Here is a 26308-nt window from a genome sequence, read left to right on the forward strand (position 1 = left end):
CAACTTGGGTAAAATACTTTGACAAAGTTTCGTCGTCCTTCAGACGCCCAACGAGGGCCATGTCGTCTGCATATTTAATGAGGGCTAGAACTGGATCATTTAAAAGCATGTTGTTTGTGTAAATGGAAAAAAGGACAGGAGAGAGAACACAACCTTGTGGGGCCCCGGTGTTTAAAACAACTTCGTCTGAAAGCACAGAATGACCAAACAAACGGTTGCTGAGGCTGACACGTTGTGGCCGATCGCATAGGAACTCCCTGATCCAGAAAATCAAATTATTGTTCACATCTAACTGGACTAACCTCTGGATAAGTATATGGGGCTGAATCGTATTAAAGGCTGATGAAAAATCCATAAAAAGAACTCTAACCGTGTTCCCTGCTGTATCTAAATGGCTGACAATCATGTTGATAAGCGTGAGTGTAGCATCTTCGACGCCTCTCTTTGCCCTATATGCGAACTGAAGGGGGTCCATGCGATCTGCCACAGACTCAGTGAGCTTGTTACAAACAAGCCTCTCCATACATTTCGCTACAACAGAAGTCAGTGCCACAGGGCGAAAATCATTTAGTTCTTTTGCGTTTGGTTTCTTGGGTACAGGTGTTATAGTGGAAGTTTTCCAGGAACGAGGCATAAAATGTATAAAAGGGAGAAAAAGATTCACAAAGCAGAATAACAGAAACAAAGTACACATAACTTTCAATACAGGCACAATTATAAACTACTAAACACGCAAAAAAAACAGCACACTGACAAAGCAGTTTGTGAAAATGAGGGTTGTTGCATTATTTGTAATGTGGTCTCCACCTTCTGGTCCAAAGAAAACTGAACAGCATTGCTCAAGCTGTTTCCATCATGCAAGAAAAATTCAGTCACTCCCAAGAAAAAGTTCACAAAGACCAAAGACGCAGAAAAAAGTGAGTATGGTGCAGCCACACTGAAGACAAAACGAAGGTGCCGGAATAGAGTCAGTTAACATTGTTTCCCATCTGCGGAGGGTTTTGGAAAACTTCCATGCCGTTGCAGTTGCCCATTGCAACGTCCATCAGTTCTCTTCCGCTGAGTTCAACGGGCATATCCACTGCCTGTAATCACACAAACAGAGCGACATTCAATGACCTTAAAATTACTGTTGCTTTGGGAACTACAGCCTAACTGCAAAATCTAGGTCAAAATTCTTTGAGCAGCCAAAGAGAAAAAAATGCAAAAAATTAACATACTAATCCACTTTAAAATGGGCATCAGTATATGTATCCGACGACTTTAAAACAACCAGACAAAGTAATAAATAAATAAAGACAAGAAGTTTGCACAAATCTGATATGTTTACTGTTCAGAAGGTGAAGGTGCTGCACGAGTCACGATTTTATTTAGGGGTGGGGGGTATGCAGACAAGGCAAAAAAACCAAAGTTGTAGATATATACTGTACACATAAATATGTACAGAAGCAATGTATACATACAGTGCAGATGTAATACCAAAAGTAGCTCTCTACCTTTCTAAACCCCACATCTCTTGAAATTATTCCAACACCAAATGAACACACATTTCTACACAAAAGCTTTCCCCTGCCTAACTACCTTTGAATAAAACGTGAAATTAAGATTAAAAGGGGAGAAAAAAAAGAATGCAACAAACACTACTGAGGGTAAGCAAATTGCCTAAGAGGAACACTAATTAAATTTCCCTTTTGTCATACCAGGCAGTTTTCTACCAGTTTTCCCAACACTTAAAATACTATCTCCACAACCAACATAAATCTTGAAGGCTAAGCTTCGATCTCCACAACCATCATATAAAGGCTACGCCACCCTGTTAAGATCTTTTTTCTCTCTTCTTCCTTATAAAGAAGTTCCCTGCTTCTAAACAGACAAACAAATTAGTTGCTTTTTTTCAACAAACTATGACCTTTCAACTGAAAAAGATCAGTTTTTATTCTAAATAAGCACCAATTACTCAATGCCGAGGTAAAACAAATCTCTTTACATGAGCAAAATCTGAAAGAATACCATAAAATGCTTGTTAAGGTTACTGTCAACTGTTTCTTAGCAAAAAAATGAAATTTGGCTTTCTCTTACTCTTAGTTCAATTCTTCCATTTCATCATTTTCCCCTTCATTATCCACTTGAAGGCTTGAAAGCATGCGTCGTCTTCTCATGCCAGCAATACCCTGTTGACATGAAAATAAAAGTCCACCACAATTCCCACAACCAAATACATGAAAGAGTCACTGGTTCTATTTCATTTCATTCTGAATTAAGTATTAGCCCTCATGATTGAATTTGGACCACCCTATGAAGATTGATGACCAAAAAATTAAAAATTCAACTGCACTACAATAACTACAATGAAACTTTGCTGCAGAGAAAGTAGTTTACTGTGCTGAATACATATGAAGTTTTCCAGCGAGGAAATAAACAACAAAACCTCACTAAAGCACTTTTGTCTAAGCAGTGGTTATGCTGTGCTCAATTTAAGTTTTTCGGGAAAGAAAACCAATACAATTACGACCTTTATCATGCAACCCCATTGCCTGAAAAGACAAATATTACAAGCACTGACCACTATTCCTTCACCAAACTTTACAAGCTTGAACAAAACAAGACAAAAGCAAGCCAGAACAAAACATATAAAAAATCTAAACTCTCATCAACGCCAACTTTCAATACTACAAGCTCCTTCAGGTAAAATACAAAGCAATGAAACCTAAATTATAGGACAGTTATTAGACTGAACATACAGCGCATAAGCAACGTAACAAACAAGGACAAGGGAAAGAGATTGAACATAATAAATATACTGTACAACAGGCACATATTTCACAACACAGACGCAGAGCAAAATTCAATTAATTCGGTGTTTTATTACTACCATCATTATCAAGAACACAAAAGTAAAACTCAGTGTTTTTAGGACAAAAGGTTTTCCAAGCTGCATTATTATTTTTTCAACCAATGTTAAAAAAAAAAGCATAAACAACAGTCTTCAAGGCCAACCGATACTTTTAAACAATTTTAGAACCAGTGAGGCAATGGTCACAACATGTAATACAACCCCATAAAGACAAAGCACAAAGACAGCTAGTTAAAGCTATCCCCTTTGGTTACAACTTAACACTTAATAGACGTTTAGAAATAACTGTAGGGTTTGTATGGGTTGTGAAAGAGTGAATACCCTTGCTTTTTGGGGGACAAATAAATGCACACATGCTCCTTGTCCACGTGTTTCAGACACACCCCTAGCTAGTGATTGGCCCGTTCAATGTTTGTCCCCCTAAAAGAAAGGGCATTCACTTTCTCACCTAAGAACCTGACAAGAGTTATCTACAGAAGTCGTCTATGGACCTTTGTTAAGCGCCTGTGCCCTGAATACAGCAAATGAGCATGAACTCACAAACACATCCAAGGCGTCAACAACTTTGTCGAGCAGATTGTGCAAGAACTCAAGGATGGTAGGGATGAACTTGGCCAGTTCGGGCAGGTACACTTCAATCCACTTCATCAACTGTCCTGCTCCCTGTAAGATAAAAGCAAGCAAAATTTAGTCTCAGTTTTCCTGTGGGTATCATTGGACTGTATCAGGATGTGAGGTTGGTTGGGTTTTTTTGGTGGAACATTTCTTCCATTTTAAATTTTTTGATTTCATCATTTGCTTGAAGAGCTGTAACTCTGTATTTAATGTTTGTCAACAGATTGCCTTTCAAAGTATAGGCACCAATAAGACAGGTATGGAGCAACAAATCTAAAATAAACCAGACAACCGCTATTGTGGCAATGACAGTAAGAACATAAGTAGGAGGATGAAATGTATATCTTGGTTGCATGTAAGTATGGTGATCAAAAAGATGAAATGGATTATATTGAACACTTCTTTTGGAAATGTAGCAAAATGAAATTGTTTTGGGAAAGTGTTAGAAGATGTATATTTGTTAATACGGGAGAAAATATTATATTAACAGAAAAAGATGTATTGTTTGGTTATTCTCCAGAAGTGCAAACCCCCACAAACAAAATTATTAATCATATTTTGCTCATTTCAAAAATGTGTATCAGTAAGTACAGATATGGTAGGCCTATTGATATAAATGTGATGTTAGGATATGAATTAGCGTTGAGATATTTCAGCATTGTGTAAATATTGAAGGATGAATGTTGATACGTTATTGACGGATGCTTGAATTTTTTGATTAAAAGCCCCACAATGATGTGCTTGGCAAATTTAAAAAAAAAAAAAAAAAAAAAAAAAAAAAAAAAAAACCAGTTAAATGTTAAAACAATTAAATCGTCATAAGTAGGAGGATGAAATGTATATCTCAGACCTGTTTACCCCCCCAAATGAAAATCAGGAATGCAACTGGTACTTTTCCGTAATTTGAGGCATCTTTGAGTAATCTTTTTTATCAACCATAAACCAGCTCGAAAACGATTAAACGAAACGTTTCTTCGCGCGCTACCATGCAAAACAAGTACAAAATTGATAACCATGTTTAACAGTATTGTACTACACACACAGAAGCTCGATCCCACACACCACAAACACACAACACAAGACACCTGATATATATGCAAGTTAACAAAGACAAGTTTACTTTATCTTAAAAAAAAACAAAAAACAGTATTCAGGGGCGGAGCAAGAGAACTAGAGGGGGGGGGGGGGGGTACAACCTGGGGTCCAGGGGTTGGGGGGTCTGGCTGACGAATTTTAGCAATTTTATTAACAATTTGTGGCTTATCCTTGATTTTAAACATGATAAACTGGTGTCAGCAGCCACTCGTTATTTCTTTTAAAGTTAGTATTAAATACTGGACATTTATCTTCATTGATATCTGCTCCCGACAACAACAAAAATTTCACAGACAGAAAAAAAAAAAAAAAAAATTTCCACAGACTGAATGTTTGTGTTTTTTGTTGCTTTTTTGACAGCAATGGGGGGGGGGGGGGGGTCCCGGAACCCCTGTAACATCCCCCCCCCACCCCCCTACTCCGCCCTTGGACTATTTACAGTCAAGATGCATGTGAACAAAACCACCTTACATTCTGTCACATCAGACATCTTGCATTAAAACCAGTCATAATAACTCTCTCCAGAAGCTACCTTTAATTTTAGAGGACCGATTCGTTTATTTTATTTAAACATTTTGTTGTAAGTTTTTCGATTCAAATAACTGTGATCTTTGCTATATTGGAGAAATATTAATGGAGATCAGTTTTAGACTCAGAAAGACTTGAATTTCGGCAACAGCACAAGTCACTGATGAGCGCGACCATAGACCTACATCTATGTCTCTGGCGTGACTGACCGTAGTGAGAGATCGGTTCGCAGGTCTGGGGGACTGATTCTATGGAAGTAGAGACCTAGGTCAAATAAACTCGATGCGAAGCAGGCTCATGTTTTGCCAAACATAATTTCGTGTTTTTGTTTGTTTCCATGTTCATTTGTGTACTGCATTTTGTTAAAACTAATGCTGCGTCTAACCTCGGGACACGTGCCGCGACGTGACTCGTATTCTAACTGACTAGCTTTGTTGTTGCACTGATCTCAAGTCGATCACCAAAATGAATGTGGTTCGCTCTTCTTAAACTTCACCAGACACCGCCACTTGACTTAATAGTTTTGCCGATATTTCTAAACAACTTTCGCTTTTTTGGTTGGCATTTCGTCCCCACAGAGATCGGACCAATGTCGATCCGGCTCAAAACCGCGGAATCCGACAAATAACTTGCTGTGCACATGCGCAGAAAAGGCTGTTTCGGTCAGTCTTGAAATCACAGTCCTGGTGACTACCACAATTTCGACTTCGAATTTTCACGCAGGAAAAAGGTTCTCTCGACCGCAATTTCCGGAATTTTCGGTAGATTTCCGTAATACCGGAATTTAGACCCCAAATCCGTAATAATTCCGGACAATCCGGGAGGGTAAACAGGTCTGATATCTTGGTTGCATGTAAGTATGGTGATCAAAAAGATGCCAGTAAGGTGATGAAAAAGATGCCAGGCTAGCCCATTGTGTACATACTCAAATCTTTCACATCCTCAGGTTGTTTCCGCAAACCTTGAACTGTTTTCATTTCTCAAAACATTTTCAACACAAAATGTCCTAAACAAAGGTTTTTTTAAATTACCAAACAGATGAATCAATAAAGTCTCTAAATATTATGATTTAATTCTTTGCTCACCGCTTTCATCAGTTGCGGTGTTGACTGGCACCATGTGAAGAAGTGCGAGCACAGGTTGCTGATGTTCTGGACGGCCAGGGACGCCATGAGAGCGGACTGTGAGAAGAGTTCCCCGACCTTGCCGATCAGAAACACTACCAGGGTCGTGATGCGTTCTTTTACGTTCAGCACCTGCAAGCAAGCAAAAAATACATGTTATCAGATTGTCGGTTTTTTTATCATCTGCTGCTGTCTGGTTCTTGGCCTTTCTCTCGCTCCCTCTCTCGCTCCCTCTCTCTCTCATCTTGTACATGTAGCGTGTAATATAAAAGTTACATATTACATTAAACTTCTTGTTAATTCTCCACCACTTTCTGACACGTAACGCAAAAGTAGCTAAAATGATTGTCTTCTCTTTGTGCACGCTTCTTCTTCGTTCGTGGGCTGAAACTCCCACGTACACTACGTGTTTTTTGCACAAGTGGAATTTTACGTGTATGACCGTTTTTACCCCGCCATTTAGGCAGCCATACGCCGCTTTCGGGGAATCTCTGTGCACGTGATTCATATGTTTTACATTCAGTCAATACTAAAAAGGGGGGAGGGGACCTTCGTTTCTTGAAACTGCTTCCTCACTCCTATCTTCCTGTTAACAAATCCTTTTTACACACACAGATTACTCTTTCCCAGTGCAGCATGTTGTCGAGGTTTCAACTTCATTTTAGAACCTCTAATACTCTCTGTGGCAAGATGACACCCTTATGTTTGAGTATTGTACAAAAACCATGTTCGAAATACACTCACAGATTTGGCCACATCTGGAGGCAGGTATTCAACAAACTTATTCCACACACGCGTGACAGCATCAACCAGTTCTTTGCAAGCCATTTGAGTTCCATCCTTCGTCAAAGTCACCAGCTGAAACAAAACCATAATCTATTTTGAATTCAAGCCACATTTGAGAGAGAGAACTAGGTTATAACAGAAGAACCTGACGTCTATGTATAACTAAAACTTTCAGCCATCTAACATAGTAGGTTAGTTCACTGTAGTTTAGGTCACAATCTGAGAGTTTTCAGAAAAGGTTACACCTATTTATCTGAATGAAGCTGCCAATACCATAGCTCTCACTCTAAATCAATCTGAGTAAGCTGTTATGCAAATCCTACAAGCTGGTCATTACATTACTACCCACCCTGGGTGACTATACATATTTGATTAGATCCGTCTCTTCCAATAACAGAATGACCAAAACCAATAAAATCCTTGTTTCTGTGCAATGACAGGCTCAATAGATGAATTCTGAAAACTGTCGGGTTTGTATAGGTTGAGGAAGAGTGAATACCCTTGCCAAAACCTCTGACAAACATTGGAGGGGCCAATCGCTAGCAAGGGGTCTTCTGCGTTCGTGGGCTGAAACTTCCACGTACACTCGTGTTTTTTGCACGAGTGGAATTTTACGTGTATGACCGTTTTTTACCCCGCCATTTAGGCAGCCATACGCCGATTTCGGAGGAAGCATGCTGGGTATTTTTGTGTTTCTATAACCCACCGAACTCTGACATGGATTGCAGGATCTTTTTCGTGCGCACTTGGTCTTGTGCTTGCGTGTACACACGGGGGTGTTCGGGCACCGAGGAGAGTCTGCACACAAAGTTGACTGAGAAATAAATCTCTCGCCGAACGTGGGGACGAACTCACGCTGACACCGGCCAAACTAGCGAGGGGTGTGTCTGAAACACGTCCTCCTGTCCTTGTGTTTCTGACACACCCCTTGCTAGTGATTAGCGCTATAGCCCCTCCAATGTTTGTCAGAGGCATTTGGCAAGGGTATCCACTCTTCAACAACCCATACAAACCTGACCGAGCTATTTCCGAAAATCGTCTATTAACAAAACAGAACAAAAAATATCTTACATGACCAACGAGTTCCACCAATTCCTGCAAAAAATTTCCCAGGATCAACTGGGCGCGAACCAGATCTCCTTTGGCTTTTGCCAACACAGCGCCGTGAACACGACTGGCCAGCTCAACCACCCTCTCCTTACGGTTACTGGCATTGCTCTCTGTGAATTCAAAACAAAAACAAAATATTATTGAAATAGATTTTCTAACAATGAATTTCTTGAACTGTATAGCTATTCCAATTTACTCAACAGATATACCTAGGACGAACTCATAAACAGGAACAAACTTCTGCTTTGACTTGAACTACCATAAACGCGTACCTCTACACTTTCTCTCTAGTTCTCTCAGTGTTAGCCTCTGAATTTTTATTCAACTGCTCTGGTGAAAGTACTATATATCAGACACTGATTTGCAAGGCCTTAACAGTTCTGAAAGAACAAACGTTTTCAATGGGTGGGGGGAAATAGTAACAATAAACAACAGTAATCATAGGAAAAATAAACTCAAATCAACATGAATGACAGAATATTCTTCAGTAGAAGTGGTACCTTTCTCAGCGGGGAGATAGAAGTCCATGAGCTTCTCAATGCTGTCCAGGCTGACATCGGCCTGCTCCACAATGAACTTGCCCAAAGCCGTGTCAAGGCCACTGTCCATCATCTTCTCCCCAGTGGCCTTGAAGCCAGAGGTCATGCTGCTCACCTGCACATACATTTAAACAATTACAAAACAGGGTGTTTTTTTTTTCAGTATACATTAAGATTTTAACCACTGTTTGAAGTACCTTCATTTCAAAGTACAGTTCTGTATCTAAAAAGCAGCAAAGGGCAACGACATCAAAAATAAATATTTTACTGTCCTTACATTTTTCATTCAATATAGATTAGAAGAAAAAAATTGAATATTTTGCTCAATACAGAAAAAGCACTACATACTCAACAAGAAGTACACACTACTCCAGGCATGTGTACTTGATCAAAATTCCTTACAAAAACATGTATGCGCCAAAATACAGTTTTGCATTATCTCTTCTTCCAAGCTCATAAGCAGAACCAACAAAACCGACTTTCACTCAGTGCCAAATGAACCAACAAACAGGACCAACTTACAGCTGACTTGCCAGTGTTGACAACAGCCGAGGTGACAGCGGTGCCAGTCCTGACAGCGTAGACAGCAGGCTTCATGGCAGTGGTAGCCACAGCAGTGCCAACATCCACGGCCGTCTTTCCTGCCTTGTACGCCATCTTGGCGGGAATCAGCACCGGCCTGGCCACCGGTTCCACGTAGGGCCAGTACTGCTCGTACTTCTCCTGAGTCTCCTGCATCACCTGTGGGCATGACAAGTAAGCATGGATGAATATCTGCTGTTTGTTTGTTTGTTCGTTTATGGGCTGAAACTCCCACGGCTTTTATGTGTATGACCGTTTTTACCCCGCCATACGCCGCTTTCGGAGGAAGCATGCTGGGTATTTTCGTGTTTCTATAACCCACCGAACTCTGACATGGATTACAGGATCTTCTTCGTGCGCACTTGGTCTTGTGCTTGCGTGTACACACGCGGGTGTTCGGACACCGAGGAGAGTCTGCACACAAAGTTGACTCGGAGAAATAAATCTCTCGCCGAACGTGGGGACGAACTAACGCTGACAGCGGCCAACTGGATACAAATCCAGCGCGCTACCGACTGAGCTACATCCCCGCCCGAATATCTGCTGTGAAATCAACCTAATAAAAGTGCCTGTGCACGCTTGCAAAATAAATATATATTTTGTTAAAAGTTTGAAGAAATAAGGATAAGGCCAGATCAAGATATAACAGGTAATATGACTGATTCTTTAAATCGATTGGTTAATACTTTTCTATAAATCATTAAATGCGTTTCTTCAAATCCATTACTTAATTTTTTCAGTAAATTATTGAATACAGGGCCTGACAATCTCGTCCAAAAAATGTAATAAGTCAAACAATGCAACAAGTAACTTTCCCGATTTTCAGCCACAATGATTTGCAATTCAAAAATGTAATGCATCAATAACTAATAACCAATCCTTGGCCGAAACCCTGAATAAGTAATAATATTTCAGGGTGAAAGTTGTCTTGAGATGTCAGTCAAGGAAGAGGATTTCAGGGTGAAAGTAAATTGAATTGAATTGAACTTTATTTAACAAGGATTAAGATTTAAGGCTACGCCTTTTCTTACAATCTGTCCTTGGGACGCATAGAGTGATAAACACACAATTATATAATTAAAAAATTAAAAAGTTTAAAAGGAGGTCGGAAAACTTCAGCACGTGATGATAAAGATGACGATGATGATGATGATGAGGCATGAAGAGCATACATTTGTGGTTATTCATAAAATCAAATGCATATTATGCAGATAATTATAAATACAAAAGGTGAGGGAGGGGGTCAGACGTCAGCTGTATGCTCGTTTGTTTAATGGCTGCCCCCTCTTCATCGCAGGGGGTGAGGGTGGTGATGATGGTGGCAAAGCGACTTACCTCTTGCGTTGGGCGGGTGATGATTGGGAAGGTCGATTCCAGAGTGTCCAGCTTCTCGCATGCATAGTTGTTCGCTCGGTCAACTGGAACACACATGAACAGAGTGAGCAAACTTATTTTCTACATATCTGATGTTAAAAACTTCACAGTAACCAAACATCTTAGCAGTACATTTCAAAATATCACCTTTCAAGATTGTTAATTCTGGTCGCAGGTCCGAGTCCAAACTTAGCTAAATACTTCCTAGATCAAATTTTAATCAAAACCAAAGCTTTCTCAGAAGTCTGAAAAAAAAGAGAAGCCAGTCAAATTTGTTGATCAATTTATGTACCCATCAGTTTCTTGATAACAGCTTTTCTGCTAATACAGCACCAAACTCATATATTTCAACGCATGCCCTTCAATTGATTTTGGTAAAAAAAAAAAAAAATGTTACTTCATCTGTAAAGAATGACTTACTGGGCATCTGAAAGGTGCCATAAATCCTAGGTACAGCTGTACCAGCCACAACTTTAGCTGTGTACTCCACCATCCCAAGGTAGGAACGGAAGATGCAGTTGTGTCCCTTGGTGCGCTCATACAGGTCCATGACCTGGCTGAAGGCATCGTTGACCATGGGCAGTTCACCCAGCTTGGTGAAGATCTGCTCCGGTTGTTCTTGTTCGTGCTCCATCCTTGCTTGTCGGTACATAGGATGTCTCCTGCAAGCACAGAAAGGTTGCAAAACTGTGACAAGCGTATACAGTAAGATTGCAAACTTCTGACAATTAAGCTTACAGTTATGTATATAGAGAATACTACAAGGCTTGCTGTGTCGTACCAGATTTACACGAGTTGGTTTTTTAAATATTGAACTGCGAGCGAAAGCGAGCTGTTCACTATTTGAAAAAGCAACGAGTGTAACTCTGGTACGACACAGCAAGCCATGTAGTATTCTGTTTATCCTACATACTGTACTTACGTGTATTTTACTGAAAATGTCTTGCAGACGAGGCAGCTAAATTAAAGACGCTTGTTTTGGAACCTCAATCTCTTCTAAAGCCTCGTGCAATCTATTACGTCAAAGCAAAGAAACGTCACTCTGAAAGTGTGGCGTGACGTGTTAGTTCTAAAGATTCATCGAGGGTAATTAGCGAGCGCAATTTTTGTTTCTATAATGACGTTTGTCTCGGTGACTTTGGCATCATAAGCAGTGGAAAAACAGGTCCCTGCCAGACTTGCTTGACATGATATACACACGTGTGATTTGAACGATTATTATCTCACGGGTGTCTCTCTCACGTATGTAGGATAAAGTTACATAGTAAGATTGCAAAATCATGACGAGCTTACTTACTTAAACTAGTTAAAGTAGAGAACGTCTAATTGTACTTGAACTTTTATCAACCGCAATGTTGAGAGGAAAAGGATCACATGAAAAATAAAAGCTATGTTTCAAGACCATTCTATTCTTTTACAACCAATCAGATTTTCTTTTCACAAAACCTGAAAGTTTACCTCAATTTATGACCACCTCTTTCTATCATGAACACAAATCAGAATTTAATTACTGCAATCAACTGCAAACCCACGCGTCTGTGTGTAAATAAGTATCTTATGAGAATTGCCACTGATAAACTACTTCATAGATATGCTCACAGCAGAATTAAGAAGTTCATAAAAGACTACAGCCCAAAACCAAGAAACTAACTTGGTAAAAATAATAATATTCGGAAAGTTTCAAAGCAATCCACAAAGTCATTGCTAAAGTGCAGACTTTTTCTTCTCGTATGTCAAAGTTGCAACGTTTTGCCTATTGTGATTTGTCAATTTTTCATTCGGCTCTTCCGTTTGTCTGGTCGATTTTGAGGGTACCCTTACTTGAGCGGCGGTCACGTGATCCCTGTGAAAGAAATATTTAATCCAAATGGTGATCCTGAAGGTTAAGTGAACGGCCTTCTCTGGCATATAAAGTGTTAATAAAATGACACGGGGATTAATGCTTCTGATGTATATTATCCACCATCAGCTTAGAAAAAGCGTTATCTCGTACACGCACGCGCAGCAGACAGATTTATTCATCTCCCTATCTTTACCATCTTCTTAAAACACAGTATATTAGCAAGCAACCAAGAAACTGCCTCAATGCCAACAGTAACTAGAGCTGTTCTATATCCCACAATTTGCCACCATTATGATTTACACAAAAAATATAACCAACAGATGATCTCCATTTTCTGACTGAAAATGGATAATGTACTTCTAAATCTCAAATCTGAATAATGGCTTGTTGTGAGAGCGAGACATTAAACATTGTGTGTTGATGGGCTGAGGTCCTCAAAGTTAACATTGTGAATATATATAGATATATCATTTGGTTCAGAAAAGAATGGCAGTTTAAAAAATGGTATATGAAGAGTAATGAACTGAGATGTGATATCAAATATCAGTGACACCCGCAAGTAGCAGTCAATGCACAGAGTACTGGGGAGAGTAAAATTACAGCTAAACGCTTTCTGCTGAGCAGAAACAGAAAACATTCAAGGTATTTTGTTTGTATGACCATTACACACACACGCACACACACACACATGTAATGTAGTGGTCCTTACAAAACGAAACCTTTGGTGTGGGCTGCCAACTAAAAAATGTGGCTCTTTGGGGGAGAGTTAGCATAAACAATTCAAAAAAGTATAACGCAATTTTGTCACATTCAGAACACTAAGCGGAACTGTCATGTGATGCCCAGCCCCAATGCCAAGTAGAGTTCTACTGGAATATGATCCAGAACAAGATAATTGAGTGGGCTGCATTTCACACCTTTCAACCGCGAACAGACACAAAATCACTCTTCACACGAACTCACGGTAATGTTGAACTTTATACTTCTATACATTAAACTTAACCATGAACGGTACCGAAAATGGTCATGGAACTTCAATTTCGCAATTAGGGCACATGACATATCGAGAACGCACTGCCGATCTTTTCACTGAAGAGCAAACTCAACTCACTGTTCAAACCGACAACATTTTGGCTAAAATGGTACAATACAAACAATTCGGTGAATGAATAACGATATTTTAAGAAGAATACTCACTCTCTATGGATGTGAAAAAGCTCCAACATGTGATTCGACAAAGACTGCACAAGCTTTTATACACGGAAATGTTCACGTTTTTTCGTCAGTCGTGAGTTGAGTCCAAAGTCTAAGGTGAAGGTCTTATGACGAATGTCGTGGCTGGAGAACCAATCAGATTCAGAGACGAAGATAAAGAGAGCGAGACTGAGACTGACCACAGGAGCTTGTATCCAATCGCCGTTCGATCATTATTTACTCGTTATTCCATTTATTTACTCCTTATTCCATACAGTCTCCTTACTACTACTATTTACTACTAATAAATAGTAGTAGTAAGGGTAAGCATGCAGCAGTAAATAATAAGCATGCAGGAGTAAATAATTATCGACCGGTGGTTGGATACAAGCTCCTGTGGACTGACAAAAGAGAAAAATACACACATAGACAGAAGAAACGATAAGTGTATGAGTGTGTGAGTGAGAGAGAGAGAGAGAGAGAGATAGAGAGAGAGAGAGAGAGAGAGAGAGAGAGAGAGAGAGAGAGAGAGAGAGAGAGAGAGAGAGAGAGAGAGAAGAAGAAGAACAAACAAGTCGCGAAAGGCGAAATTACTACATTTAGTCAAGCTGTGGAACTCACAGAATGAAACTGAACGCACTGTATTTTTTTCACAATGAACGTAGTCCGCCGCTTTAATTTTGATCATAATTTTTATATTTTTAATTTTCAGAGATTGTTTTTAATCCAAATATACCATATTTATATGTTTTTGGAATCAGGAAATGATGTAGAATAAGATAAACGTAAATTTGGATCATTTTATATCAAAAAAAATTATTACAATATTCAGATTTTTAATGACCAAAGTCATTAATTAATTTTTAAGACACCAAGCTGAAATGCAATACCGAAGTCCGGCCTTCGTCGAAGATTGCTTTACAAAATTGTCAATCGATTTGATTGAAAAATGAGGGTGGGACAGTGCCGCCTCAACTTTTACAAAAAGCCGGATATGACGTCATCAAAGACATTTATCCAAAAAATGAAAAAAACGTCCGGGGATATCATACCCAGAAACTCTCATGTAAAATTTCATAAAGATCGGTCCAGTAGGTTACTCTGAATCGCTCTACACACACACACACACACACACACACATACACCAGGACCCTCGTCTCGATTCCCCCTCTATGTTAAAACATTTAGTCAAAACTTGACTGAATGTAGAAAGAGAAATCCGGTGCTTTCACTTTCGCTTGCTAGCTCTTCGAAAATGCATCACAACTCCCTTATTTTTCATTTCTATGTCTTAAAACATGATACAACGTAAAATAATAAAATGAAGATACTGGAACAACAAAAATATTACATGAAAATTAATGCTTTAGTTTGAGGTCGCGCGTGGTCGCGCAGTAATTAGTCAGACCCCATGTTTCCGGTTTCGATATCTAAAAGGTCAAGGTTGACTTCATGTGTGTATCTGCTCGGCGCCGTCCCGTTGTTGACTGCGTTTGCTCGCATTTAATTAACACACTTCGTTGTCCCGTAACAGGTGACTTCTATCACTTCAAATCAGGGAATGCATTACTCCATATGCTTATGATTCACTCATTTGCATGAATGAAAATAGCTAGTGGACTGCATGCATGCATGGTCGATGGTGAGAGCTATAGATTCTTGAGAGCAGTGGTGTGGGTGTGTCACTGTGAATGTGTGTGTGTTCCACTGGATGTTCCATTGTGAGCCTTGCTTAGCTTGAGTGAATAATAATTACATACTGTCACTCATTATGTAACGGTTAATGTTAAACTGAAGCGTTGTAAATTCATAGCTCAGAATCCATTGCAATTTAAAGCCTGTATGACTCTAAACAGACAGGGTTGAGCGGCATTTTGAAATGTTTTATAGTTCGTTTCCCAAGCAGTGGACTGACTAAATACTGGATTTGCATCCAAACGTATGACTATATGTTATTAATTATTTAATGTAAGAAGAAAAGTTGAATCAGAAAAAGGAGTACTACTAACTCATTTTTGTAAAATGTTGTAGTTTGACCAATTCACTCCCTTCTTTTACTTTTTTTCACAAAAAATGTGTTTTTCCCTTCCCTTTCATAGTCTCAATTTGATGTTAGTTGTCAACAAGCAATATCCTGGCTACTTTTTGAATCAACAGCAATCTTTTAGTTTTACAACCTTCAGTGTTTGATGCTCTGTTACACCTTCAGAGCGACAAAAACAGTTTTAATCTGTCTTGATTTGGCAATACATGTCTTTTCAACAGACATAGTCTACTAATAATCATGCAAACAGAAAAGAAAGCACAAAAGTCTTCCACATTTTATTCATTCCTCAATTTCATTGAATCCTAGTATATGATAACTGCCTAGTATATGATAACATCATTTCAGTTAATTATGTGCTTGAAAGAAACTAGATATGTTCACAGTTCCAACATTCGTTATACCCTAGCTTTTGATTCACACACAAGTCATAGAACTTTCACTGAAATTTGCTTTATCTTTAATTTAAAACAGATATGAATGCAGGGGTGTTGTTTGGGGTCATCAAAAGGCTGAAGCATCTCTTCTATCGCCGGAAACTTTGCCACCATTTTGGCAGATCTGCCAAACTTTTTTCACAAAGGACTGTCTAAAATGTCATCAAATGTGCCCCCTAAACCCCTCCCCTTTAGATATCCTTGCAGCATCTCTATCAATGTGAAAGCATACAAATGCTCAGTAACGTAGCAAATGCATGAATGAGAGCATGTGCACACACACCTGTACCTGTTCATGTACACACACACACACACAGAGACTTTTTTCAACACAAAGTTCATGATTTCATGTTGTATTTAATAATAAATCATGTAATTTCACAAAAAGAATATCTTTGTTTCTTCTTCTTCTTCTTCTGCGTTCGTGGGCTGAAACTCCCACGTACACTTGTGTTTTTTTCACGAGTGGAATTTTACGTGTATGACCGTTTTTTAACCCGTCATTTAGGCAGCCATACGCCGTTTTCGGAGGAAGCATGCTGGGTATTTTCGTGTTTCTATAACCCACCGAACTCTGACATGGATTACAGGATCTTTTTCGTGCGCACTTGGTCTTGTGCTTGCGTGTACACACGGGGGTGTTGTGACACCGAGGAGAGTCTGCACACAAAGTTGACTCTGAGAAATAAATCTCTCGCCGAACGTGGGGACGAACTCACGCTGACAACGGCCAACTGGATACAAATCCAGCGCGCTACAGACTGAGCTACATCCCCGCCCTGACTGAGCTACATCCCCGCCCTCTTTGTTTCAATTTGACAGTAAGTCCACAGTGAAACCTCCATCCCATTGACCCTCCATTTGAAGAACTCACCTTAAAACCTGTTGGTTCAAGCTTAATTTCACTTCAGAAAGTCTATAAATGTACCACCAATTTCAAACTTTTCTTGAAGGCGTTAGAATTGAGGGTCTACTGACTTTGTAATCACAAACCTTTTTTTCAATATTTTTTGTATAGTGTTGCTGTTAGCACCAAGAAAGGATACATGTACTTTTTTTTCACATGAATAACATTTAAAAGAATAATTATGCTGAGCATTATCACAGGCAAAAAAACTCCAAAAAAATTCTATTGTACCATGAAGAAAATGTCCACATTTATTGAAGAGAAGAACAATTGTTTGGAACTGACACTCAAGTGAAGCAAATCATTCCTAAAATTGCCACAGCAATGGGCTGCATGTAGTACAAAGACACTTGTCCTTTGAACCAGGCCTGAAAGTGATGAGTAATTTAACTTGCCATGGTGAGTAGAAACATGTAAATGGCGAGTAGAAATGTTCATCTACTCGCCAAATGCCAGTAAAGTTGCTAAAACAAATTGTTGGTTTGGCTAGTAAAGTTTGCTCTCTGGCTAGTAAGATTTCAGAATCACTAGCCAAAGACTAGTACATCCTTTTTTGGGCTTTCAGGGCTGTGAACATGAATCATAAAAAGGTGATAGACACAGCAAAAACTTCTTTTATCTCATTGTGATTAGGTCAAGCTTTCAACAGTCAGCACTGATAAACAATCTTAATTGGTAACATAAAATGAACACGTACACTCTCATCATTATCTTAATAACCCAGCAAACATGTTTCAAGGTAAAACCATATACCATGCACCCTAAGACAGTGCATATTGTACTACATGTACTGTAAAAATACACACTCAGAAAAATTGTTAGTTATCAAAGAATTTGGGGAACATGTCAAATGTTATATTTGTGATACTAAAGGAAACTTTGTTGTAAAATATAAAAAGTAAACAAATCAATGCTTTGTTTAAAAACAAATGCTGACTTCAGACAGCTAGGTTTTTTAACACGCAAAGAAAAATATGTACATGTAGCAAAACATTTGTTTTGCCAAATCTTAAATTACACTCCCTGATACACCCACAAGTATAATAAATACCGTACTTTCCGGGTCATAAGGCGTGACTTTTTTCCTCGAGTTGGACCCCTGCGTATAAGGAAGCGCCTAATCTAGGTACTGCCCTGCCTTTGATCTGGCCGCACACAGATTTCCACTCTGTTAAACTCGGTCACTGACTGGTCACTGACCCTGATGCAGGAAGTGTTTCCTCTCTCAGATATGACAGGGGAACCACCTCTCATGGCAAAAACTGGGTCATTGACCCCTGGGAAGAAGGTCGTGTCTTTTAACAAGGCCACCCAGCTATCACAATGCCTTTGATCTGGCCGCACACACAGAGCACACATATTTTCACTCAGTTAAAGTCGGTCACTGACCGGTCACTGACCCCGATGCAGGAAGTGTTTCCTCTCTCAGATATGACAGGGGAACCACCTCTCATGGCAAAAACTGGGTCATTTTGGTGCGCCCTATCGGCCCCCTGCGTCCAATGGGTGACTGGATTACAATTTTTTTTAAAAAGAAGGGGGTGCGTCTTAGATAACGAAGCGCCTTGTCACCCGGAAAGTACGGTACACATAATATATACACACTGCGTTCAAGCTTTATCAAGACTAGTTTTAAAGCACTGTCAGCAGTGCATATCTGTGCCAAATTAGAGTCATGACTCTAATTTGGCACAGATGTCCTCAGAAAAGGGGGGACAATTTTTTGGTTCTCCTGGTCTGGAGCAGAAAGTATCTACGCTGGAATGTGAAACATGGGTTATATACATGTGATCCTATCTATCACATTATCAACCACGGAAAGCAGTGCCTTCATATTTCATGACTCCTGAAACCTTACCTCCTCTCCTCCCCCTTCCCTTCCTCCCCCTCTGCACACATACACACACACACGCATGCATGCATACACTCACACATGCACGCAAACACACACCATCCCTGTACCTTGCACTCCATTTCCAGTCTCTGACCAAAGCATCTCGAAAATTTTCTGTGCATCTTAACAAACACTGCACAATATTTTCCTAAAGTCTATTTTCTCTCAGTCTCTATCACTGGTTTTTGAACAAATCTTTGACGTAAGTGCTTCTGCTGTAAAGCATTTTCACTTGCAGTCTTTATCACTGGTTGTTGATCAGGTCTTTGATGAAACTGCTTCTACTGTAAAGTATTTTCACTGTCAGTCTCTATAATCTTCAGGTCTTTGATGTAACTGCTTCTACTGTAAAGCAATTTCACTGTCAGTCTCTATCACTGGTTGTTGATCAGGTCTTTGATGTAGCTGCTGCTGCTGTCGTTGCGAAGCATCTCCTTGACGACGTCTTGAAGACCAAGGTCTTGTGCGATCTTGTACTGCATCCAGATGTCAGGGCACATCTTCAGCAGTTTCTTTGCTTGAGGTAGACAGCTTGCTAGCTTTCCCTGGGTCTGCCTAAACCTGAAATGCAGTCAACATGAAATGATTGAACATTTCTGAAATAAAAGTAACAAAAAAGCTGGGGATGGTTATAGTTTGGACTTGGGGCAAGTGCCAGGTAATCAGCAAGTATCTGCACCTCCCTACTTTTACTATATGATATCAACATTATGGAGAGAGGAAATGTGTGTATGGGTGGGTGCATATGGCTGTGCATCAACTATTTCAAAGAAAGTGAAATTAGTAGTCAGACAAAAGTGAACTCTCATGGTTGAGTGAACACAGCCAGCCCTTTCCAAATGTTTTCCTCCTTCCACTTCCTTCCCCTGTAACACCCCCCCACACCCCCCCCCCCCCACACACACACACACACACACAAACATACTTCCTAAACTCCCATCCCCACCCATTTCCTTCGTTCTACAAGAACTTCACTGACTTGTAGAGAGCACTTTCAATGAGGGATGATTGAGTCTAAAGCAGCAAACACGATCCTCCACCATTATTATACTCCCCTCCCCCCCCCCCCCCTTCCAGCCCTCCACTTCCAAGTTCATTCTACAGGAAGTGCACTCACTTGTAGAGAGCACTTTCAATGAGGGAGGGTGTGAGCCTGACGTAACTCTTGAAGTCCTGCAGATAACGCATTTCACCGGCCAGCAGCACGTGGGTGAACACACTCTCTGACCAGTCCACTGCCTTGCCATACGCCTCGCTCACAATAAACGCCTGTTGACAAAAACACAAGTCATTCATTCATCTTGTTAATAGTTTGACCAAGAGATTGGAGTTTACAATTAATAAATGTTCTTCGGTTTTTTACTTGGTACTGACTTATGTTAACACACCACAGCACATGGGCCATAGACTGCCAGCAACTGAAGGCATTTCACTGCCTAAAAGACTGCTGCAGTTCAGGCCACAGAGGTGAAAAAGAAAAACGCGGGGGGGGGGGGGGGGATGTTAAGCCTTAGTCCATAGGTCAGTTAATCAAACCATTGTCAACATATGTCCGTCTCACAAGACAAAGGTGTCCCCCCTAATGAGGTTCAATCTGTGGAGCGCGAGGGGCACCCCCAATGGCTTAACAGTCCAGTCCTGGAGTGGCGGTCTTTGTTGCAGACCTCACATTGAAAGACGAAGGAGGAAGAATCAGTACAGTGGATGAGGAAGAATCAGTACAGTGGATGAGGCTGAATCAGTACAGTGGATGAGGCTGAATCAGTACAGTGGATGAGGCTGAATCAGTACAGTGGATGAGGCTGAATCAGTACAGTGGATGAGGCTGAATCAGTACAGTGGATGAAGCTGAATCAGTACAGTGGATGAGGCTGAATCAGTACAGCGGATGAGGCTGAATCAGTACAGTGGATGAGGCTGAATCAGTACAGCGGATGAGGCTGAATCAGTGCAGTGGATGAGGCTGAATCAGTACAGTGGAACCCTCTTTTAAGACCCCCCAATTTAAGACTTCCCCCTTTTCAAGGCCTTGCTGTTCAGATTTTCTGTTCATATCCTCTGTAAGTTGCCTCCTATTTAGCACTCCCTTCTGTTTAAGATATGATTTTATCAGATCGTTTTTAGGTTTTAAAATGGCGGTTCCGCTGTAGCTGCTTATGACCTCCTCATCCGCCTGCAACGTTCGCCAACTCTCTCTCTGCTTCCCCTTCTCTAACCACAAGCTTTTAACACAATGCCACTGATGGCAGCTCTTACCTCTATAAACTTAGGGTGTGTGGCAACAAACGCCTTGACCTCCTCGGTACTCAGGTTGATGACCTTGACCCCTGACCCCAGGGACTGCAGTTGTAGATTGACCAGGCGGGTCCAGTTCAGACATTTCTGTGCATGCATGAAACACTTGTCCTGCAACAATTTGCACAATTACTACAACATTACAAACAAAAATAACGCTGCAAAAAAAACCAACGCTATGCTTGCTCTATCAATTACATGTGTGCTCATATATATCACAGCAGAGAATATCAATGTACTTATGGCCTCTATCACTGATACCAGCTTGCGTGATCGCAATTCATTGCCAGCTGTCTGGTATCAAGGCCCCCCCTCCCCCCCCCCAAAAAAAAAAAAAGGTTAAGTACAGTTGGAGCCCCCATTTTAAGACCCCCTCCTTTTTAAGACCTTGTTTTCTCAGACTTTCTGTTCATAACCTCTGTAAAATGACCCCCATTTAAGACTCCCTCCTTTTTAAGACCTGATTTTGTCCGATTTGTTGAGGTCTTAAAAGGGGGGGTTCCACTGTACTGAATATTCAACAGAGCCTTAATTAGCAGTCAATGTTTTTCGTATTTATCCTTTCAACCCTCATCAGCTGTTCCACAAAATTGCCATGTCCAGAGGTTGCGTTGAACAGCTAGCAATATTAAAATATGAAAGCAAACATTATTTATACAGGCTGTAAAGTTATATCTAACTCATAATTTTAGTGCAACGCTGAACCATGTTGAAAGTATGGAGTGGAACGAAATAAAGGTGCAGGATTTCTCTTGAAAAAAATAGATATGTATATGAATACTCACTTTGACATAGCTCTCTGCTGCATCTTTGAAATACTGCAGGCACTTCTTCAGTGTGTCTTGAATCTCTCTGTTGGATTCTGGAGAAAAAAAATCAAACAAATGAAATTAATTGTGCATCAACATTTAATGCTTTATAAATGTTGAGTTTGATTCAACCCAAGATTTCTCAAAAGAAGGCACATCTAAAAGAAAACTCAAAAACAAGAGAAAAGACAGTTATTCTAGTATTAGTATACCAGAGAAATCAAGACAGATGATAAGCAGATGCTTTTAAATGATTGGCTTCAAAGATAGATGATACCTTGGAAAAAGAACATTGAGAGAGTTTCTTCATGTGTAAATCAGAGGAGACATATGAGGAGAAGGAGGAAGATCGACTTGGAGGTAGAGAAGGAGGGGGAGGGGGGGGGGAGTGGAGAAAGAGGAAATTAATGCAGACAAGCATCTTCTTCTTCTGCGTTCATGAGTGGGTTGCACGAGAGGTTTTTTTTACGTGTATGACCATTTTTACCCCGCCATTTAGGCAGCCATATGCCGCTTTCAGGGGATACATGCTTGTTTTTTGTGTGTTTCTATAACCCACCGAACTCTGACAAGGATTACAGGATCCTTCCTGTGCGCACTTGGTTCTTGTGCTTGCATGTACTCACGAAGGTGGATAAGGCACTAGCAGGTCTGCACAAACGTTGACCTTGGAGATCAAAAAAATCTCCACCCTTAACCCACCAGGCGCGCCCGGGATTCGAACCCACAACCTTCCCCTTGGGAGACCTGCCTCTTATCCACTAGGCCACTGCGTCCGTCTAACAATGCAGACAAGCATAGTACATAAGAAAATGATGCAACAAGCTGCAGATCCTCACCTAGAGGTTTGTCTTTCAGCATAGCCAGGTTTCTGTGACCTGACTCGTCCAACATCTGTGCAATCTCCCGATACATGGAAAAGTTCAAGGCCACCATGGAATATGTGTCCTTGTCGTCGCTATGGAAACGCTTCAGGTAATCCAAGATGGCTGTCTTCAGTTTGTCTTCCTGTGAAACAAAACGAGATTATTACCTGAGCTTCTGAGACCAAAGATCACTTGCTGATTTGTCCAGCTGATATTCTCCTGACATGTCCTCCAAATCAAGAGCGAAACATTTTCTGCAATTTATATATATACTGGTTCTTGTTCGTTCCCCGCAGGTGCATTTTTAAAGAGACTGACTAAATTGTGGTGGTGGGAAAGACTTGTCTAAAACAAAATTCACACACAGTTGGTTTAACATATTTGTGGTGTTTTTTTCATTTGATAACAGATGAAGCAGAAAACAAACTACTTATCAACTAACAGCCTGCCATGTTGAAAGCACTGGTTATTGTCTGATCAACCAAAATCATTACTTCATTATCCAAGAGTTTATTCAGCTACCATCTAGTACTGTAAATATTCAAATGAAAGATGAGTTTTTTCACTGACCTTGTCAATCCCTTTGCGCAGCAGCATCTCAAACTGATGGTGCTGCTGAAGGTAATCAAAGACGTAGGTCATCTCGCTGTAACGTCCAACCCCAGTCAGCAGTCTCATCTCAAGACAAACAAAGAGAAGAAAATGCTCATGTGTCTCACACACTCAAGCAGAACTGTCAACATTTTCAAATGCTTGATATTAAACCATCATATGGCCACAAAGCTGAAGCTAGTTCCCTCCCCCCTATGTCCGTGTGGCAAGAATCAGACAGCAGAGCACATCCTGCAGGCTTGTCCATACCACAGTGCTCTGAGGGACACCACCTGGCCAGAGGAGACAGCGCTACAAAAGAAGCTATACGGCCCCAGAGAGGACTTGGAGAGGACAGCACATTTCGCCCTGCAGTCCGGACTGACGATCTAACAGCGAACGACAAGAAGAAGAAATGCTTGATATTGCTTAAAGCTTCCAATTCTGTCAAGGCCATAAGTTTTAGATCAAAACAAAAATTCTGTACAAGCTAAGCATTCATAATCACATGCAATGAGAATAAGAGCTTGAAGAATAAACAGGAAGACAATGGGAGAATAATGGATAGGTAATTAAAAAAAAAGAGAACTTCTGGATGAAACATGACTAAAAGATGTAGTGGAGATTTGCATGTTACATAATAAACATTCTGCAAAAGAAATATTTCAACAGAGTATTCTACCATACCTCCCCACCCCTGAGACTTAAACAAATCTGAGAAAATCAGGTCTTAAAAATGGGGGTTCATTTTCAGAGGTTTTGAACAGAAAGTCTGAGAAAACAGGGCCTTAATGATATATGATACCTATACATCCACAGCCTGGCGGTGACCTAACGATTAATTTTCTACCGCTGATATGTTCAAGTCACAGAGACAAACTTTGTTCTCAAAATTCTTTGTCACTTCCTCGGGAGACACGCAGAAGTGACAGAATATTTACATGATGCCATTACTCACGTCATGACGTCTTTTCAAACTTTGTTTGGCTATGGACGTTGAGGATTTCACTTCCAAAGTGAAGGTCAAAAAGAGACGTCTTGGTGATTGTTAATCGCCATTGTATCTCTTTAAAAGGGAGGGAGTCTGAAAATGGGAGGGGGGTTCCACTAAATTGGGGGTCTGAAAAGGGGAAGGGAGGGGGGGGGGGGTACACGGTATGAAAAGCCCAAACCTACCATGAGTTGGTACTGGTTTGCGGCTGAGAGACACTGAGCGCACACTCTGGCCGCTCTGAGGACGTTGGAGATGCCTTCCATGTTGCAGCCAGCAGTGTGGCACTCATGGGCCATGATCAGCAGCTCGGTCTCCATGGACAGCACTGAAATCACGTCATCACATTGCCTTATTATCGCTCAGTCCACTGAACACACACGTCATTACATTGCACTCTTATTGCTCAGTCCACTGAAGACATATTCAATTTTAGAGATGAATCCCTAACAGATAGACTGTTAACATTCCAAAATCAGGAATAAAAAATACAAATGTTTCCGTTCTTTTGTCAGTACCACACAAAACCTCCTGGCGCATAATGATGTTTGTATTATTATCGCTCAGTCGACTGAAGACATATAGAGATGAATCCCAGACAGATAGACTGTTAATGTTAACATTTCAAAATGAAGAATCAAACAAATATTTTTTCGGTTGTTTTGTCAGTACCACACACAAGTTCCTCCTGGTGTGTAATCCTTGATATCGGATTCTGTATTAACGACACACAGAGTTCACACCACATGAATTTATTTCACAGCGCAACTGAAGGATATGCCATTCAGCAATTCTTTCAACCTTAAATCCTTACATGAAACACTGTGCAAATACACACACAGGTATAGCTTCAAACATACGTTGAACTTCACAAAAGCACTGCGATGTACATTTAAAGCATTTGACTTTACATCCAAGGTCCTCTGAATTCATACAAACAATCTCTCTATCTGTTCATCCATTGATCCAGGAATGCGCATGACCACACACTCACACAGACACATCCAGACACACACACACACACACACACACACACACACATACATATATATATACACAAACATACACTTCTATTACTCGCACACACACAGCCACACACACACCCTTTTCTCTCACAGACATACTCCCTCCACCCCTGCCCCATCCCCCCCACACACAACTTCTCTCTTTCTTTCTCACAAAGACAACCACCTCACCATCCCACCCACCCATCCCTCCCCCAAACCACACACACACACACACACAAAACCAGCCACCTGAACTGGTACAACTGACCTGAGTGCGAGGGGGGGTCAGGGGCAGTATCAGCCATGGCGGCCAGAGCCATCAGCAGCTTGTCCCCCAGGATGGCTGGCTCTGCACACAGGCTGACCAGCTGGCTGAACACCTCGCCCCCCTCGGTCGGCCGGAAGATCAGCTCCGACGTCCCCCTTTGGCCTGTCCCAGCGTCTGTAGGAACAAATTTCAAATATAGACAGAATTTTTGAATCAAGAAGTATCCGTAGTTGACAACACAGAAAATGTACCTCCACGTATTGGCACTATAGTGGCTTCAAATAAATTGATCCTTACAAAAATGTGAACTCTACACAGAAAACATTGAGGATGTTGATTTTTGGTGTGTGTCCATGCGGAGGGATGACTTTATCCCATGTAAAAGCCAAGACAGATCTGCACACACTCACACAGACACCCACAAATACACCCCTTGTAAGAAAGGCGTCTCACCAAATCCATCTTTGCCTCCCAGGTAGATGCGGAGACTCTTGACTATCTCATCAACAAGGAACGATGCAACCTGTATGAAATAAAAACAGTACCAGTCCTGCA

At 40.7% G+C, this 26308-nt stretch overlaps 2 protein-coding genes across 6 annotated transcripts in view; both read right to left on the reverse strand.

Annotated features, from left to right (window-relative positions):
- Window positions 1–644: 644 nt before the first annotated feature.
- Window positions 645–13806, reverse strand: LOC138978840 (perilipin-2-like). Of its 2 annotated transcripts, XM_070351639.1 has the most exons (11): window positions 13648–13806; window positions 11028–11269; window positions 10569–10651; window positions 9174–9392; window positions 8613–8766; window positions 8074–8222; window positions 6961–7074; window positions 6178–6348; window positions 3395–3517; window positions 2080–2171; window positions 645–1085 (listed from the first exon to the last, which is right to left on the reverse strand). In XM_070351639.1, the coding sequence occupies exons 1-10, from the start codon at window positions 13674–13676 to the stop codon at window positions 2082–2084; spliced, it is 1374 nt and encodes a 457-aa protein (XP_070207740.1). In that variant the 5' UTR covers window positions 13677–13806; the 3' UTR covers window positions 645–1085; window positions 2080–2081. The 2 variants fall into 2 exon arrangements, with proteins under 2 accessions (XP_070207740.1, XP_070207731.1); XM_070351630.1 differs by lacking the exon at window positions 2080–2171.
- Window positions 13807–16557: 2751 nt separating this feature from the next.
- Window positions 16558–26308, reverse strand: part of LOC138978852 (spatacsin-like) — a 67883-nt gene continuing 58132 nt past the window's right edge. For 3 of the 4 annotated variants that reach the window (XM_070351662.1, XM_070351671.1, XM_070351653.1), the window contains exons 35-43: window positions 26207–26276; window positions 25754–25927; window positions 24664–24806; window positions 23467–23574; window positions 22870–23038; window positions 22007–22083; window positions 21183–21332; window positions 20044–20195; window positions 16558–19487 (exon numbers count right to left, since the gene is read on the reverse strand). In XM_070351662.1, coding sequence (XP_070207763.1) covers window positions 19301–19487; window positions 20044–20195; window positions 21183–21332; window positions 22007–22083; window positions 22870–23038; window positions 23467–23574; window positions 24664–24806; window positions 25754–25927; window positions 26207–26276 — 1230 coding nt within the window. In that variant the 3' untranslated portion in view covers window positions 16558–19300. Of the gene's footprint in view, window positions 19488–20043; window positions 20196–21182; window positions 21333–22006; window positions 22084–22869; window positions 23039–23466; window positions 23575–24663; window positions 24807–25753; window positions 25928–26206; window positions 26277–26308 lie in introns of those variants that run through there. The other variant, XR_011459830.1, reaches the window with a different exon arrangement.

This window comes from Littorina saxatilis, linkage group LG1 (genome assembly GCF_037325665.1).
Source record: "Littorina saxatilis isolate snail1 linkage group LG1, US_GU_Lsax_2.0, whole genome shotgun sequence".
NCBI classification, from domain to species: domain Eukaryota; kingdom Metazoa; phylum Mollusca; class Gastropoda; order Littorinimorpha; family Littorinidae; genus Littorina; species Littorina saxatilis.

Bases quoted from the DNA above. Each gene is read 5' to 3' on its own strand.
- LOC138978840 (XM_070351630.1), bottom strand. From the start codon at position 13,676: ATGTTGGAGCTTTTTCACATCCATAGAGA. The intron at 8,767-9,173 runs GTAAGTTGGTCC...ATGTATGTGCAG, and splicing joins TCAACACTGGCAAGTCAGCT to GTGAGCAGCATGACCTCTGG. The intron at 8,223-8,612 runs GTACCACTTCTA...TTGAATTCACAG, and splicing joins CTATCTCCCCGCTGAGAAAG to AGAGCAATGCCAGTAACCGT.